The sequence below is a fragment of the Oncorhynchus mykiss genome, chromosome 4, assembly GCF_057628025.1.
Source record: "Oncorhynchus mykiss isolate SJ-2025 chromosome 4, ASM5762802v1, whole genome shotgun sequence".
NCBI lineage: Eukaryota > Metazoa > Chordata > Actinopteri > Salmoniformes > Salmonidae > Oncorhynchus > Oncorhynchus mykiss.
Genome location: NC_143025.1, coordinates 2,470,100 through 2,489,207, shown reverse-complemented (window position 1 = coordinate 2,489,207; position 19,108 = coordinate 2,470,100). Strand labels below are relative to the sequence as shown.

General features: G+C 44.2%; 1 protein-coding gene and 1 non-coding gene across 3 annotated transcripts in view; one reads left to right on the top strand and one right to left on the bottom strand.

Moving 5' to 3' along the window:
* map2k1 (mitogen-activated protein kinase kinase 1) overlaps positions 1-18,116 on the bottom strand; it is a 53,448-nt gene extending 35,332 nt beyond the window's left edge. Inside the window, exons 1-3 of one of the 2 annotated variants that reach the window (XM_036968829.2) lie at positions 17,682-18,116; positions 1,161-1,371; positions 460-606 (exon numbers count right to left, since the gene is read on the bottom strand). In XM_036968829.2, the coding sequence (XP_036824724.2) occupies positions 460-606; positions 1,161-1,371; positions 17,682-17,764 (441 nt within the window). In that variant the 5' untranslated portion in view covers positions 17,765-18,116. Of the gene's footprint in view, positions 1-21; positions 60-459; positions 607-1,160; positions 1,372-17,681 lie in introns of those variants that run through there. The other variant, XM_090230829.1, reaches the window with a different exon arrangement.
* A 468-nt stretch (positions 18,117-18,584) lies between these two features.
* LOC118945930 (small Cajal body-specific RNA 14) lies at positions 18,585-18,715 on the top strand. The gene has a single exon (XR_005041083.2).
* The last annotated feature ends 393 nt before the right edge of the window (positions 18,716-19,108 follow it).

Below are 19,108 nucleotides of genomic sequence, written 5' to 3'. Positions count from 1 at the left end.
TATAGTGAGGTATAGTAGTACCATGTGCTCCATACAGATGCTGATCTCTCCATCGCTGTAGAAGGTGTAGTATAGTGCAGGGTAGTGTAGTATAGTGTAGTATGGTGTAGTATAGTGAGGTATAGTAGTACCATGTGTTCCATACAGATGTTGATCTCTCCATCGCTGTAGAAGGTGTAGTATAGTGCATTGTAGTGTAGTATACTATATCATAGTATGTTGTAGTATAGTGCAGCATACTATAATGGTATGGTGTAGTATAGTGTAGTATATTATATCCTAGTATTTTGTAGTATGGTGCAGTATACTATAATGTGGTGTAGTGTAGTCTGGTAGTACCATGTGTTCCATACAGATGCTGATCTCTCCATCACTGTAGAAGGTATAGTATAGTACAGGGTAGTATAGTGTAGTGTAGTATAGTGTAGTAGGGTGTAGTATAGTGAGGTATAGTAGTACCATGTGCTCCATACAGATGCTGATCTCTCCATCGCTGTAGAAGGCCCCGTAGAAGCCCACAATGTAGGGGGAGTTACACTCATGCAGAACCTGCAGCTCTCTGATGATCTGGTTCCTGATGGCCGGCTTGATCTCCAGGTGGATCAACTGGAATACAGAGAGGAGACAAGGAGCGCAGTTAGTGATAACAGTGACAACAGTTGCCTGTTTGAGTGTATGTTGAGTTTGTCATTTCCTCTGCGGCCATTTTGCTGTCACAGTGTTTGTTATAACCAATTTATTGAAGTCAAATCAAATCTTATTGGTCACATACACATGGTCAGCAGATGTTATTGGTCACATAGACATGGTCAGCAGATGTTAATGTGAGTGTAGCGAAGTGCTTGTGCTTCTAGTTCCGACCGTGCAGTAATATCTAACAAGTAATCTAACAATTCCACAACAACTACCTTACACAGACATCTAAAGGGGTGAATGAGAATATATACATATAAATATATGGATGAGCGGTGGCCGAGCGGCATAGGCAAGGTGCAGTAGATGGTATAAAACACAGTATATACATATGATATGAGTAATGTAAGATATGAAAACATTATTTAAAGTGACTAGTGATCCATTTATTTATTTAGTCAGTCTCTCTCTCTCTCTCTCTCTCTCTTCATCAAACGCTGGGATTTAAAAGTACAATTCTAGTTCACCTTCCTGGCCATGATGAGCCCTGAGGGTCTGTGTAAAACTTTGAAGACAACCCCTCCGTTCCCGGCTCCCAGCTCACAGATCTTTTCCATATCATGATCCTTCAGCTCTCCAACCTTCTGTTTCTGGGTGAGAAAGGCCTCCAGGCGTTTACGCTGCTGTTCATCAAGCTCCAACTCCTCTAGCTTCTTCTGAAGGGCCTCTAGGTTAGTCCTGTTGGGGGGGAGAGAGAGAGGAGGAGGAGGAGGGGAGAGAGAAGATGAGAGAGGTAGGAGAAGAGAGACAAAGAGAGGAGGAGGAGAGGCAGGGAGAGAGAGAGAGAGAGAGAGAGGAGAGAGAGAGAGAGGAGAGAGAGGAGGAGAGAGAGGTAGGAGACAGAGAGAGAGGAGGAGAGAGAGAGGAGAAAGAGACAAAGAGTGAGAGACAGAGGAGAAGAGAGAGAGAGAGAAGGAGAGAGAGAGAGAGACAGGGAGAGAGAGAAGTAGGGGGAGAAAGAACAGGACAGCAACACAATTAGACCCAACCAAGTCATGAGAAACCAAAAAGATAATTACTTGGCACATTGGAAATAATTAACAAAAAAACAGAGCACACCAGAATGATATTTGGCTCTAAACAGAGAGTACACAGTGGCAGAATACCTGACCACTGTGACTGACCCAAACTTAAGGAAAGCTTAGACTATGTACAGACTCAGTGAGCATAGCCTTGCTATTGAGAAAGGCCGCCGTAGACAGACATGGCTCTCAAGAGAAAACAGACTATGTGCACACATACCCACAAAATAGAGAGAAAGAGAGAGAGAGAGCTGGCGGACCAGACTAGCATAACACAGAGAGAGTCAGACTTTCCCTAGATCTAACAATATCCTATGTTATGGTGAAGAGATCACTGATTAGCTATGTAGAGTAGGTCTCAATTCCAATACAATCAAAGGACTTTACTGGGAAACATACACTACGCTAGCTAACTACACTACAGGACCAACAGCATGGACACCTGCTCGTCCAACATCTCATTCCAAAATCATGGGCTTTAATATGGAGTTGGTCCCCCCCTTTGCTGCTATAACAGCCTCCACTCTTCTGGGAAGGCTTTCCACTAGATGTTGGAACATTGCTGCTATAACAGCCTCCACTCTTCTGGGAAGGCTTTCCACTAGATGTTGGAATATTGCTGCGGGAATTTGCTTCCATTCAGCCACAAGAGCATTAGTGAGGTCGGGTACTGATGTTGGGCGATTAGCCCTGGCTCGCAGTCGGCGTTCCAATTCGGTGTTCGATGGGGTTGAGGTCAGGACTCTGTGCAGGCCAGTCAAGTTCTTCCACACCAATCTCGACAAACCATTTCTGTATGGACCTCACTTTGTATACGGGGCTTTGTCATGCTGTTGCCACAAAGTTAGAAGCACATAATCGTCTAGAATGTCATTGTATGCTGTAGCGTTAAGATTTCCCTTCACTGGAACTAAAGGGGCCTATCCTGAATCATGAAAAACAGCCCCAGACCAGTAAAGCAATCTCTCTATGGAGATTGCATGGCTGTGTGCTCGACTTTATACACCTGTCAGCAACAGGTGTGGCTGAAATAGCCAAATCCATGTTTGAAAAGAATATAGACATTTCTAATGTACAACTCTGTAGAATGTTGTAACTCTCTCTCCGCGGGCCGTCTATTAGCCCTGCTGTTGCCATGGAGATGGATGTCCTTTTCTCTTTATTTGCAGAATGAACTCAGCCTGATCTCCAGCTAGTATTCTCCTCCTCGTCTTCCCCTCCTCCTCGTCCTCTCCAACAGTATTCTCCTCCTCTTCCCCTCAAACAGTATCCTCCTCCTCCTCCTCCTCCTCCTCTTCCCCTCCAACAGTATTCTCCTCCTCTTCCCCTCCAACAGTATTCTCCTCCTCTTTCCCTCCAACAGTATTCTCCTCCTCCTCCTCCTCCTCTTCCCCTCCAACAGTATTCTCCTCCTCTTCCCCTCCAACAGTATTCTCCTCCTCTTTCCCTCCAACAGTATTCTCCTCCTCTTTCCCTCCAACAGTATTCTCCTCCTCTTCCCATCCAACAGTATTCTCCTCCTCTTCCCCTCCTCCTCCTCCTCCTCTTTCCCTCCAACAGTATTCTCCTCCTCTTCCCCTCCTCCTCTTCTCCTCCTCCTCTTCCCCTCCTCTTTCCCTCCAACAGTATTCTCCTCCTCTCCACCCCTCCTCCTCCTCTTCCCCTCCAACAGTATTCTCCTCCTCTTCCCCTCCTCCTCCTCTTCCATTCCTCCTCCTCCTCTTCCCCTCCTCTTCTTCTTCCCCTCCAACAGTATTCTCCTCCTCTTCCCCTCCTCTTCTTCTTCCCCTCCAACAGTATTCTCCTCCTCTTCCCCTCCTCCTCTTCCCCTCCAACAGTATTCTCCTCCTCTCCACCCCTCCTCCTCCTCTTCCCCTCCAACAGTATTCTCCTCCTCTTCCCCTCCTCCTCCTCTTCCATTCCTCCTCCTCCTCTTCCCCTCCTCTTCTTCTTCCCCTCCAACAGTATTCTCCTCCTCTTCCCCTCCTCTTCTTCTTCCCCTCCAACAGTATTCTCCTCCTCTTCCCCTCCTCCTCTTCCCCTCCAACAGTATTCTCCTCCTCTTCCCCTCCTCCTCCTCCCCTCCTCTTCCTTTTCCCCTCCAACAGTATTCTCCTCCTCTTCCCCTCCTCTTCCTCCTCCTCCTCCTCTTCCCCTCCTCTTCCAACAGTATTCTACTCCTCTTCTCATTCTAGTCCTTCCCTCCTCTTTTAGTGCCTTCACCAGAATCCCCCATGCCCTCGTTTAGTGCCCTGCACATCCCATTGTAACAGGGATATCTAGTCAGTTGCAGAACGGAATGCACAATGTCTTCCTCATTTAACCCTCTGACTCAGAGAGGTGTGGGGGGGGGGGGTTGTGGTATACGGCCAATATACCACTGCTAAGGGCAGTTCTTAAGCACGACACAACGCGGAGTGCCTGGATACAGCCCTTAGCCCTGGTATATTGGCCATATACCACAACCCCCCCCCCCCCCCCTCCCTCCCGAGGGTTGCCAAAGTAATTAGAGCAGTGGCAATACATGTTTTATCATACCCTTGGTATACGGTCTGATATACCACGGCTGTCAGCCAATCAGTATTCAGGGCTGATCGTTGATAATATGTATTGTGTCTGTATCTCTGTGGTATTTCAGGAACCTTAATTAGGTACAAATTCTATCTACAGTTTAAACATGTAACTGACCTGCTATTGTCCTTCCACCTCTACAGAACTCGTCTCCTCTTATCTAAAACATATCAGCGCCTAGCCAGGACAGCACTGATACAGCTAGGTTACCATTTACAACTAGACAACACTGATACAGCTAGGTTACAACTAGACAACACTGATACAGCTAGGTTACCATTTACAACTAGACAGCACTGATACAGCTAGGTTACAACTAGACAACACTGATACAGCTAGGTTACAACTAGACAACACTGATACAACTAGGTTACAACTAGACAACACTGATACAACTAGGCTACCATTTACAACTAGACAACACTGATACAGCTAGGTTACAACTAGACAACACTGATACAGCTAGGTTACAACTAGACAACACTGATACAGCTAGGTTACAACTAGACAACACTGATACAACTAGGTTACAACTAGACAACACTGATACAACTAGGCTACCATTTACAACTAGACAACACTGATACAGCTAGGTTACAACTAGACAACACTGATACAGCTAGGTTACCATTTACAACTAGACAACACTGATACAGCTAGGTTACAACTAGACAACACTGATACAGCTAGGTTACCATTTACAACTAGACAACACTGATACAGCTAGGTTACAACTAGACAACACTGATACAGCTAGGTTACCATTTACAACTAGACAACACTGATGCAACTAGGTTACCATTTGTAACAACCCTACTGTGGTTCCATGTTCCATGTTGTAACAACCCTACTGTGGTTCCATGTTCATAACAACCCTACTGTGGTTCCATGTTCATAACAACCCTACTGTGGTTCCATGTTCATAACAACTCTACTGTGGTTCCATATTCATAACAACCCTACTGTGGTTCCATGTTCCATGTTGTAACAACCCTACTGTGGTTCCATATTCATAACAACCCTACTGTGGTTCCATGTTCATAACAACTCTACTGTGGTTCCATGTTGTAACAACCCTACTGTGGTTCCATGTTCCATGTTGTAACAACCCTACTGTGGTTCCATGTTCATAACAACCCTACTGTGGTTCCATGTTCATAACAACCCTACTGTGGTTCCATGTTCATAACAACTCTACTGTGGTTCCATATTCATAACAACCCTACTGTGGTTCCATGTTCCATGTTGTAACAACCCTACTGTGGTTCCATGTTCCATGTTCATAACAACCCTACTGTGGTTCCATATTCATAACAACCCTACTGTGGTTCCATGTTCATAACAACTCTACTGTGGTTCCATGTTGTAACAACCCTACTGTGGTTCCATGTTCCATGTTGTAACAACCCTACTGTGGTTCCATGTTCCATGTTCATAACAACCCTACTGTGGTTCCATGTTCATAACAACCCTACTGTGGTTCCATGTTCATAACAACCCTACTGTGGTTCCATATTCATAACAACCCTACTGTGGTTCCATGTTGTAACAACCCTACTGTGGTTCCATGTTCCATGTTGTAACAACTCTACTGTGGTTCCATATTCATAACAACCCTACTGTGGTTCCATATTCATAACAACCCTACTGTGGTTCCATGTTCATAACAACCCTACTGTGGTTCCATGTTCCATGTTGTAACAACTCTACTGTGGTTCCATATTCATAACAACCCTACTGTGGTTCCATGTTCCATGTTGTAACAACTCTACTGTGGTTCCATGTTCATAACAACTCTACTGTGGTTCCATGTTCATAACAACCCTACTGTGGTTCCATGTTCATAACAACCCTACTGTGGTTCCATATTCATAACAACCCTACTGTGGTTCCATATTCATAACAACCCTACTGTGGTTCCATATTCATAACAACTCTACTGTGGTTCCATGTTCATAACAACTCTACTGTGGTTCCATATTCATAACAACTCTACTGTGGTTCCATATTCATAACAACCCTACTGTGGTTCCATATTCATAACAACTCTACTGTGGTTCCATGTTGTAACAACCCTACTGTGGTTCCATAGTCATAACAACCCTACTGTGGTTCCATATTCATAACAACCCTACTGTGGTTCCATATTCATAACAACCCTACTGTGGTTCCATGTTCATAACAACTCTACTGTGGTTCCATATTCATAACAACTCTACTGTGGTTCCATATTCATAACAACCCTACTGTGGTTCCATATTCATAACAACTCTACTGTGGTTCCATGTTCATAACAACTCTACTGTGGTTCCATGTTCATAACAACCCTACTGTGGTTCCATGTTCCATATTCATAACAACCCTACTGTGGTTCCATGTTCCATGTTCATAACAACCCTACTGTGGTTCCATGTTCCATGTTCATAACAACCCTACTGTGGTTCCATGTTCCATGTTCATTACAACCCTACTGTGGTTCCATGTTCCATGTTCATAACAACCCTACTGTGGTTCCATGTTCATTACAACCCTACTGTGGTTCCATATTCATAACAACTCTACTGTGGTTCCATATTCATAACAACCCTACTGTGGTTCCATATTCATAACAACCCTACTGTGGTTCCATATTCATAACAACTCTACTGTGGTTCCATGTTCATAACAACTCTACTGTGGTTCCATGTTCATAACAACCCTACTGTGGTTCCATGTTCCATATTCATAACAACCCTACTGTGGTTCCATGTTCCATGTTCATAACAACCCTACTGTGGTTCCATGTTCCATGTTCATAACAACCCTACTGTGATTCCATGTTCCATGTTCATAACAACCCTACTGTGGTTCCATGTTCCATGTTCATTACAACCCTACTGTGGTTCCATATTCATAACAACCCTACTGTGGTTCCATATTCATAACAACTCTACTGTGGTTCCATGTTCATAACAACCCTACTGTGGTTCCATGTTGTAACAACCCTACTGTGGTTCCATGTTCCATGTTGTAACAACTCTACTGTGGTTCCATATTCATAACAACCCTACTGTGGTTCCATATTCATAACAACCCTACTGTGGTTCCATGTTCATAACAACCCTACTGTGGTTCCATATTCATAACAACCCTACTGTGGTTCCATGTTGTAACAACCCTACTGTGGTTCCATGTTCCATGTTGTAACAACTCTACTGTGGTTCCATATTCATAACAACCCTACTGTGGTTCCATATTCATAACAACCCTACTGTGGTTCCATGGTCATAACAACCCTACTGTGGTTCCATATTCATAACAACCCTACTGTGGTTCCATGTTCATAACAACCCTACTGTGGTTCCATATTCATAACAACCCTACTGTGGTTCCATATTCATAACAACTCTACTGTGGTTCCATATTCATAACAACTCTACTGTGGTTCCATGTTCATAACAACCCTACTGTGGTTCCATATTCATAACAACCCTACTGTGGTTCCATATTCATAACAACCCTACTGTGGTTCCATATTCATAACAACCCTACTGTGGTTCCATGTTCATAACAACCCTACTGTGGTTCCATGTTGTAACAACCCTACTGTGGTTCCATATTCATAACAACCCTACTGTGGTTCCATGTTCATAACAACCCTACTGTGGTTCCATGTTCATAACAACTCTACTGTGGTTCCATATTCATAACAACTCTACTGTGGTTCCATATTCATAACAACTCTACTGTGGTTCCATATTCATAACAACCCTACTGTGGTTCCATATTCATAACAACTCTACTGTGGTTCCATGTTCATAACAACTCTACTGTGGTTCCATGTTCATAACAACCCTACTGTGGTTCCATGTTCCATATTCATAACAACCCTACTGTGGTTCCATGTTCCATGTTCATAACAACCCTACTGTGGTTCCATGTTCCATGTTCATAACAACCCTACTGTGGTTCCATGTTCCATGTTCATTACAACCCTACTGTGGTTCCATGTTCCATGTTCATAACAACCCTACTGTGGTTCCATATTCATAACAACTCTACTGTGGTTCCATATTCATAACAACCCTACTGTGGTTCCATATTCATAACAACCCTACTGTGGTTCCATATTCATAACAACTCTACTGTGGTTCCATGTTCATAACAACTCTACTGTGGTTCCATGTTCATAACAACCCTACTGTGGTTCCATGTTCCATATTCATAACAACCCTACTGTGGTTCCATGTTCCATGTTCATAACAACCCTACTGTGGTTCCATGTTCCATGTTCATAACAACCCTACTGTGGTTCCATGTTCCATGTTCATAACAACCCTACTGTGGTTCCATGTTCCATGTTCATTACAACCCTACTGTGGTTCCATATTCATAACAACCCTACTGTGGTTCCATATTCATAACAACTCTACTGTGGTTCCATGTTCATAACAACCCTACTGTGGTTCCATGTTGTAACAACCCTACTGTGGTTCCATGTTCCATGTTGTAACAACTCTACTGTGGTTCCATATTCATAACAACCCTACTGTGGTTCCATATTCATAACAACCCTACTGTGGTTCCATGTTCATAACAACCCTACTGTGGTTCCATATTCATAACAACCCTACTGTGGTTCCATGTTGTAACAACCCTACTGTGGTTCCATGTTCCATGTTGTAACAACTCTACTGTGGTTCCATATTCATAACAACCCTACTGTGGTTCCATATTCATAACAACCCTACTGTGGTTCCATGGTCATAACAACCCTACTGTGGTTCCATATTCATAACAACCCTACTGTGGTTCCATATTCATAACAACTCTACTGTGGTTCCATATTCATAACAACTCTACTGTGGTTCCATGTTCATAACAACCCTACTGTGGTTCCATATTCATAACAACCCTACTGTGGTTCCATATTCATAACAACCCTACTGTGGTTCCATATTCATAACAACCCTACTGTGGTTCCATGTTCATAACAACCCTACTGTGGTTCCATGTTGTAACAACCCTACTGTGGTTCCATATTCATAACAACCCTACTGTGGTTCCATGTTCATAACAACCCTACTGTGGTTCCATGTTCATAACAACTCTACTGTGGTTCCATATTCATAACAACTCTACTGTGGTTCCATGTTCATAACAACCCTACTGTGGTTCCATATTCATAACAACCCTACTGTGGTTCCATATTCATAACAACCCTACTGTGGTTCCATGTTGTAACAACCCTACTGTGGTTCCATGTTCCATGTTGTAACAACCCTACTGTGGTTCCATATTCATAACAACCCTACTGTGGTTCTGTTCCATGTTGTAACAACCCTACTGTGGTTCTATATTCCATGTTGTAACAACTCTACTGTGGTTCCATATTCATAACAACCCTACTGTGGTTCCATATTCATAACAACCCTACTGTGGTTCCATATTCATAACAACCCTACTGTGGTTCTATGTTCCATGTTGTAACAACCTCTTACTTCTTCATCTTTGAGGTGGCAGGGTAGCCTAATGGTTAGAGTAACCGGAAGGTTGCAAGTTCAAACCCCCGAGCTGACAAGGTACAAATCTGTCGTTCTGCCCCTGAACATCTCATCTCTGAACACTGTTCCTAGGCCGTCAAAATAAGAATTTGTTCTTAACTGGAACCACAGTAGAGTTGTTACAACATGGAACCACAGTAGGTAAAATAAATAAAATTAACAAAAATCCATTTAGATGCTAAATCAGTTTCTCATCAGCTGCTCTTCTTTTCTGCACTTGAATACAAATGCAGTCATAGTGTGATAATAATATTATGTTCTTTCATGTCTCCAGGACAGCTAATTAGTTATAGCACGACTGATTAATTGGAGAGGTACTAGAATGAGATAGGCAGGAACACACACACAATGTTCAGCCTCGGGCTTAGCTCCTCATTCTCATTTAGAGAGGAGAAGATGGGAGATAAGAAGAGTGGAGAAGGGGGGAGATGAGATGGGAGGGGTAGAGAGGGGAGGAGAAGAGAGGAAAGGAGAAGGGAGGAGAGGAAAGGAGAAGAAGAGGGAGAAAAGAGAGGGTAGGGTAGGGGAGAGGACGAGAGGAGAGGGGGGAGGAGATGAGATGGGAGGAGAGGTGAGAGGGGAGGAGAGGGGTAGAGAGGGGAGGAGAAGAGAGGAAAGGAGAAGGGAGGAGAGGAAAGGAGAAGAAGAAGGAGAAAAGAGAGAGTAGGGTAGGGGAGAGGACGAGGGGAGAGGGGGGAGGAGATGAGATGGGAGGAGAGGTGAGAGGGGAGGAGAGGAGAGGAAAGAAGAAGAGAGGGGACGAGGAGACGGGAGGGGAGGAGAGGTGAAGGGCAGAGGATAGAAGAATAGGTTAGAGGGGAGGGTAGGAGAGAGGATGAGAGGAGAGGGAAGGAGAGGAGAGGAAAGGAGAAGAGAGGGGACGAGGAGACGGGAGGGGAGGAGAGGTGAAGGGCAGAGGATAGAAGAGGAGGTTCGAGGGGAGGGTAGGAGAGAGGATGAGAGGAGAGGGAAGGAGAGGAGAGAGGAGATGGGAGGAGAGGAGAGAGGAGATGGGAGGAGAGGAGAGGAAAGGAGAAGAGAGGGGACGAGGAGAGAGGAGTGGAGCAGAGTAACACTTGACAAGGAGAGGCGTGGGAGAGTCAACAATAGCTGGAACACCGCAGCCCACACACTAAAGTGACGAGGGAACTTGGAGCAGGCAACATGACTCCACAACAAAGCCCAAGGACATGCAGTCAGCGGACTGTTCTAGAAGACGACAGCACACGTGCATGTCAAATAGCACTCAGAGTCTCAGAATGACCTATGTAGCGAATAGGGTGGCATTTGGCATGTCCACATTATAGCCTTTCTGTGAGACTCACACATCACAGCTCCAACAGTACAGTATCGCTGCCTCGTCTAAAAGCTACTGAGCACAGTTGAAGGTGCACATAGTGTATAAATGTCATGCATTCAAGATGATACGCTATACACAATATAATAATACACTACATGATCAAAAGTATGTGGACACCCCTTAAAATGAGTGGATTCGTAGACATAGACAAACATTGGCAGTAGAATGACCTGACTGAAGAGCTAAGTGACTTTCAACGTGGCACCGTCATAGGATGCCACCTTTTCTAACAAGTCAGTTCATCAAATTTCTACCCTGCGGATGCCAGTAGAACGCTACCTGCCCCAATGCATAGTGGCAACTGTAAAGTTTTGTTGAGGATGAATAATTGTCTAGGGGCCCTTAGTTCCAGTGAAGGGAAATTGTAACGCTTCAGCATACAGAGTCGAAGTCTACTCCCCTGCGTCCGTGATTGGTCAACTGTAGGGACGACGCGAGTTTCCTCTTCTTGTTGATTCAGTACCAAACTCAGGGGGAGAAAGATGGCGGAAGTGGATGCAGTTCCAATCAAGCAGCGCGTCGAACAAAAGTTGGTGAAGAGGAATGGTCTGAATGGACAACAGTAGTAGCGAAAACTGGAAGAAAAAAAAAGGAAATGATCTAAAATTGGAGTTGAGGATACGTTTACGAATGACAATGAATCGCTTCTTGTTGGGATGCGTTTGTTGAGGAAGGACGCGTATGTGGGAAACCCGTTTGAGGTGTCGAAAATTGTGAAGTAAACTTGTACTTGGAAAAGTGGCGTCAGTCAGAGTGAACGGGAGTGGTCTTTACTTTGATTCATTGTATTTCTGAAGAACAGAGGAAAGATTGCAGTGAGCTTCAAAAGAAACCCGGACAACAGAAGTTTTGTGTTTTGAACTTCGGAGTAGAGACACCCGTCAAAGGAGTCATTTCAGGGGTGACGACAGATGTTCAGGTTGAATACCTGAAGATATTTCTTGGTGTGGTTGGTGCCCCCGCGTCTGACCCGCTGGGTGAATGGAGGAAAAGAAGAAAGTCTGTCGGTCCTGTTGTTTTCTGATAAAGAGTATATACCTATACATGTGAAGCTTGATTATGTAAGACTGTCGCTGTAAAAGCTTTGGTCCCTAAACCTTTGCAGGTGTAAGGATTTAGCCATGATTCAAGTGTGTGCAGACGGACAGAGTATATTGAAAAACCTGTGTGTAGAAGGACGACGGTGTTGCAATTGTGGTGAGGGATCATGATCCCCGAGTTCCTGGAGTGCCCTGTAAGTATGAAGGAGATTGAGGTGGGGGATCATGATCCCCGAGTTCCTGGAGTGCCCTGTAAGTATGAAGGAGATTGAGGTGGGGAATCATGATCCCCGAGTTCCTGGAGTGCCCTGTAAGTATGAAGGAGATTGAGGTGGGGAATCATGATCCCAGAGTTCCTGGAGTGCCCTGTAAGGATGAAGGAGATGGAGGTGGGGAATCATGATCCCAGAGTTCCTGGAGTGCCCTGTAAGGATGAAGGAGATTGAGGTGGGGAATCATGATCCCAGAGTTCCTGGAGTGCCCTGTAAGGATGAAGGAGATTGAGGTGGGGAATCATGATCCCAGAGTTCCTGGAGTGCCCTGTAAGTATGAAGGAGATTGAGGTGGGGAATCATGATCCCAGAGTTCCTGGAGTGCCCTGTAAGTATGAAGGAGATTGAGGTGGGGGATCATGATCCCAGAGTTCCTGGAGTGCCCTGTAAGGAGGAAGGATATTGAGATGGGGGATCATGATCCCAGAGTTCCGGAGTGCCCTGTAAGTATGAAGGAGATTGAGATGGGGGATCATGATCCCAGAGTTCCTGCAGTGCCCTGTAAGGATGAAGGAGATTGAGGTGGGGAATCATGATCCCAGAGTTCCTGGAGTGCCCTGTAAGGATGAAGGAGAATGAGGTGGGGAATCATGATCCCCGAGTTCCTGGAGTGCCCTGTAAGTATGAAGGAGATTGAGATGGGGGATCATGATCCCAGAGTTCCTGCAGTGCCCTGTAAGGATGAAGGAGATTGAGGTGGGGAATCATGATCCCAGAGTTCCTGGAGTGCCCTGTAAGGATGAAGGAGAATGAGGTGGGGAATCATGATCCCAGAGTTCCTGGAGTGCCCTGTAAGTATGAAGGAGATTGAGGTGGGGGATCATGATCCCCGAGTTCCTGGAGTGCCCTGTAAGTATGAAGGAGATTGAGGTGGGGGATCATGATCCCCGAGTTCCTGGAGTGCCCTGTAAGTATGAAGGAGATTGAGGTGGAGAATCATGATCCCAGAGTTCCTGGAGAGCCCTGCAAGTATGAAGGAGATTGAGGTGGGGGATCATGATCCCAGAGTTCCTGGAGTGCCCTGTAAGTATGAAGGAGATTGAGGTGGAGAATCATGATCCCAGAGTTCCTGGAGAGCCCTGCAAGTATAAAGGAGATTGAGGTGGGGAATCATGATCCCAGAGTTCCTGAAAAAGTTAGTTAAGAGCAGTTAATAGTTAAGAGCAGTTAATTGAATCTCCTGTGAAGAGGCGAATCATAATTGAGAAAAACAATTGATGCTAGTGAAGACATGGTGGTGGATACACTAAATGTTTGCTGCCAGTCGAAAGATATCCCCCTGTGTGTTAAAAAGGTTAAAGATATCCCCCCTGTGTTAAAAAGGTTAAAGATATCCCCCCCTGTGTTAAAAAGGTTAAAGATAGCCCCCCCCCTGTGTTAAAGAGGTTAAAGATATCCCCCCCGTGTTAAAAAGGTTAAAGATATCCCCCCTGTGTTAAAAAGGTTAAAGATATCCCCGCTGTGTTAAAAAGGTTAAAGATATCCCCCCGTGTTAAAAAGGTAAAAGATAGCCCCCCCCTGTGTTAAAAAGGTTAAAGATATCCCCGCTGTGTTAAAAAGGTTAAAGATATCCCCGCTGTGTTAAAAAGGTTAAAGATATCCCCCCCGTGTTAAAAAGGTTAAAGATAGCCCCCCCCTGTGTTAAAAAGGTTAAAGATATCCCCGCTGTGTTAAAAAGGTTAAAGATATCCCCCCCTGTGTTAAAAAGGTTAAAGATATCCCCCCTGTGTTAAAAAGGTTAAAGATATCCCCCCTGTGTTAAAAAGGTTAAAGATATCCCCCCTGTGTTAAAAAGGTTAAAGATATCCCCTCCCCCCTGTGTGTTTAAAAGGTTAAAGATATCCCCCCTGTGTGTTAAAAAGGTTAAAGATATCCCCTCCCCCCCTGTGTGTTAAAAAGGTTAAAGATATCCCCCCTGTGTGTTAAAAAGGTTAAAGATATCCCCCCTGTGTTAAAAAGGTTAAAGATATCCCCCGTGTTAAAAAGGTTAAAGATATCCCCCCTGTGTTAAAAAGGTTAAAGATATACCCCTGTGTGTTAAAAAGGTGGACCTGGGTTCAGATAGTGTTGGAAATGTTTTGAATACATTGAGCATTTGGTGTCTGGACTGCCAGTGTTGCTTTAGGCTGACATAATCAAAAGTGTCTTCAGTAGAGATACAGACTAGGTGACGTGAGACACTACCATACTGATGGGAGATAAGATCTCAGATGAGTCCCCCCCCATTTTGTTACATTCCCCAGCAAGAAACCAAAAACTGTTTGCTTAAACAGAAGTGGGAACTAACAAAGAGTCACTGACAACAACCAAAACATAACAGGTGGGGTTTTAGGAGAGGTTCTGAAAGACACTTATGGGGGTGTTGACTAGAAACAACGTGAACCTAAAAGTAGCCCACCAAGAGCTAAACTTGATAAATTTGCCCAAGAAGAGGCAAACAAAATTAAATCCAACACCAAACTTAACAAGACACCGAAAATCAGATAAAAGGATATTTTTAAAATAAATCAAATAGAGAGAGCCAACTAAAGGGGTTAACCCTCCACATCTCTCAAAACAACTGGAGCACTGGGCCAGCCACTTTAAATATACCTACAGACTAACGAGATGACTGGGCCAGACACTCTTAAAAACACCTACTGACTAACGACTGGAACACTGGGCCACCAGCCACTCTAAATACACCTACTGACTAACGACTGGAACACTGGGCCACCAGCCACTCTAAATACACCTACTGACTAATGAGATGACTGGGCCAGACACTCTTAAAAACACCTACTGACTAACGACTGGAACACTGGGCCACCAGCCACTCTAAATACACCTACTGACTAACGACTGGAACACTGGGCCACCAGCCACTCTAAATACACCTACTGACTAACGACTGGAACACTGGGCCACCAGCCACTCTAAATACACCTACTGACTAACGACTGGAACACTGGGCCAGACACTCTTAAATATCACCTACTGACTAACGACTGGAACACTGGGCCACCAGCCACTCTAAATACACCTACTGACTAACGAGATGACTGGGCCACCAGCCACTCTAAATACACCTACTGACTAACGAGATGACTGGGCCAGACACTCTTAAATAACACCTACTGACTAACGACTGGAACACTGGGCCAGACACTCTTAAATATCACCTACTGACTAACGAGATGACTGGGCCAGACACTCTTAAAAACACCTACTGACTAACGACTGGAACACTGGGCCAGACACTCTTAAATATCACCTACTGACTAACGACTGGAACACTGGGCCACCAGCCACTCTAAATACACCTACTGACTAACGAGATGACTGGGCCACCAGCCACTCTAAATACACCTACTGACTAACGAGATGACTGGGCCAGACACTCTTAAATAACACCTACTGACTAACGACTGGAACACTGGGCCAGACACTCTTAAATATCACCTACTGACTAACGACTGGAACACTGGGCCACCAGCCACTCTAAATACACCTACTGACTAACGAGATGACTGGGCCACCAGCCACTCTAAATACACCTACTGACTAACGAGATGACTGGGCCAGACACTCTTAAATAACACCTACTGACTAACGACTGGAACACTGGGCCAGACACTCTTAAATATCACCTACTGACTAACGAGATGACTGGGCCAGACACTCTTAAAAACACCTACTGACTAACGACTGGAACACTGGGCCAGACACTCTTAAATATCACCTACTGACTAACGAGATGACTGGGCCAGACACTCTTAAAAACACCTACTGACTAACGACTGGAACACTGGGCCAGACACTCTTAAATATCACCTACTGACTAACGACTGGAACACTGGGCCACCAGCCACTCTAAATACACCTACTGACTAACGAGATGACTGGGCCACCAGCCACTCTAAATACACCTACTGACTAACGAGATGACTGGGCCACCAGCCACTCTAAATACACCTACTGACTAACGAGATGACTGGGCCAGACACTCTTAAATAACACCTACTGACTAACGAGATGACAAGTCAGCACAGGTGTAACATACTGACTAACGAGGTGACAAGTCAGCACAGGTGTAACATACTGACTAACGAGATGACAAGTCAGCACAGGTGTAACATACTGACTAACGAGGTGACAAGTCAGCACAGGTGTAACACATACTGACTAACGAGGTGACAAGTCAGCACAGGTGTAACACATACTGACTAACGAGATGACAAGTCAGCACAGGTGTAACATACTGACTAACGAGATGACAAGTCAGCACAGGTGTAACATACTGACTAACGAGATGACAAGTCAGCACAGGTGTAACATACTGACTAACGAGGTGACAAGTCAGCACAGGTGTAACATACTGACTAACGAGATGACAAGTCAGCACAGGTGTAACATACTGACTAACGAGGTGACAAGTCAGCACAGGTGTAACACATACTGACTAACGAGGTGACAAGTCAGCACAGGTGTAACACATACTGACTAACGAGATGACAAGTCAGCACAGGTGTAACATACTGACTAACGAGATGACAAGTCAGCACAGGTGTAACATACTGACTAACGAGATGACAAGTCAGCACAGGTGTAACATACTGACTAACGAGATGACAAGTCAGCACAGGTGTAACATACTGACTAACGAGATGACAAGTCAGCACAGGTGTAACACATACTGACTAACGAGGTGACAAGTCAGCACAGGTGTAACATACTGACTAACGAGATGACAAGTCAGCACAGGTGTAACACATACTGACTAACGAGATGACAAGTCAGCACAGGTGTAACATACTGACTAACGAGGTGACGCCTAAACGATGGGCCCCCACGTGCTAACGTCCAACCTCGAAATCTAAGTGGAAAACCAAAGCCTGTAACATCTATGCTATATCTTAATGTATGGCTCGGAGTGCGCCTGCCTGCCCCCCCCCCCCCCCCCCCTCCACACACGATAAGACAGAAGAAAGGGAAAATCACATTGGAACATTAACTATCTTATATACTAATACGACTATAATTACAACACAAAAATATACCCATCTAATACCAAGTTAAATAAAGTACAAATTGGGCAAATTTAGGCTAAAGATTACTTCACTATTACGGGGACAGAAATGATTGACATCAATCATTGCCACCACATCCAGATAGACCTGTCTCTAGACTGGGCTACTCACTCCGTGGCACCGGTGCCGTTGACAGTGTTTCCATCGGGAATAGGGTTGAGTTGGATCGGTTCAGGCTTTCTTCTCTTCTGCATCCTGTCTTCCACACTTCTATTTAAACTTGTTTATAAAAACGATAAACCCGATCAGTCAAAATAACCGGGGTGTTGTTCCGTGTCTCTGGTGATTACTTTGCTGCCTGTCAAAAACAATCCAAACTCGGCTGGGGGTTAAATAAATCACCCGAATGATAGGTGAATCAATTGAAATTATAGGCTAATTCACGCGGATATTATCTGACTTTGTGCAAAAATAATCAAATATAAGATTACTAAACAGACTAGATGACATTGAAAGACATAGACGATTATTTTATATCTTCTCTACTTGTTAATGAGAAGATGCCACTGGTGGGGAATGGTTTGTGAGATGTTACGTCACGCCAATATTTACACCGGTCTTCCGGGCAGCGAAGTGTGGAGAAGTGCGTCTCCTATTGGACCACAGTGGTATTACCATACTGTACACGAATAACTCGAGACGTAGTAACAGAAGTAGAAGGATTTCTTTACAAGACTAACCCCATTCAAGCCAAGAAGCTAAATGTTTCCTAGTTGAAAATCTCGTTCGATTTTTTTTCTCATAAACGTTAGAAGTGTGTAGGCCTATGCTTCGTTCTGAACAAACTATCCTTGATAAGAGTCATGACTTTAATCTAATCCGTAATAACATAACATTCACTTCATTATTTTTTTTTCTATTTATTTCAACCTAATATCTGACTTAGATGAGATGGGTATTTATTTCAACGGGGCAACGACGTGCCTAATGTTTCTCGATGGACCAGTGGGGTAAGGCACTTCCCTTTGAACCAAAGGATTGTGGGTTCAAATCTCAACATGGCATATTGCGATTGTGGTTGATCAGTGTAATCTGCAGTACTGAATACGTGTGCTGTTGTTCATGACGCCACAGAGAACGATACTGGTGCTCACCGACAGGACCTAACGAGTTATTGGGATCACTGTGCGATGGTTCCATACAAATGATTTTTTTTTTGCTAAATAATCTCTCTCTCACACACAATTGTTCAGAAATTAAAAGTTGATATTTGACTTTCATTACTACTGCAACTGTTGAAACGAATGTGTTGTTAGTTGATTGTGAACAGATGTGTGTTGGATACTTATCTACTGTACGCATTTGTTGACTCATATGTCTGATATGTGGTAAATACAGTTGAAGTCTGAAGTTTACGTCCACTTAGGTTGGAGTCATTAAAACTAGTTTACGTCCACTTAGGTTGTAGTCATTAAAACTAGTTTACATACACTTAGGTTGGAGTCATTAAAACTAGTTTACATACACTTAGGTTGGAGTCACTAAAACTAGTTTACATACACTTAGGTTAGGAGTCATTACAACTAGTTTACATACAC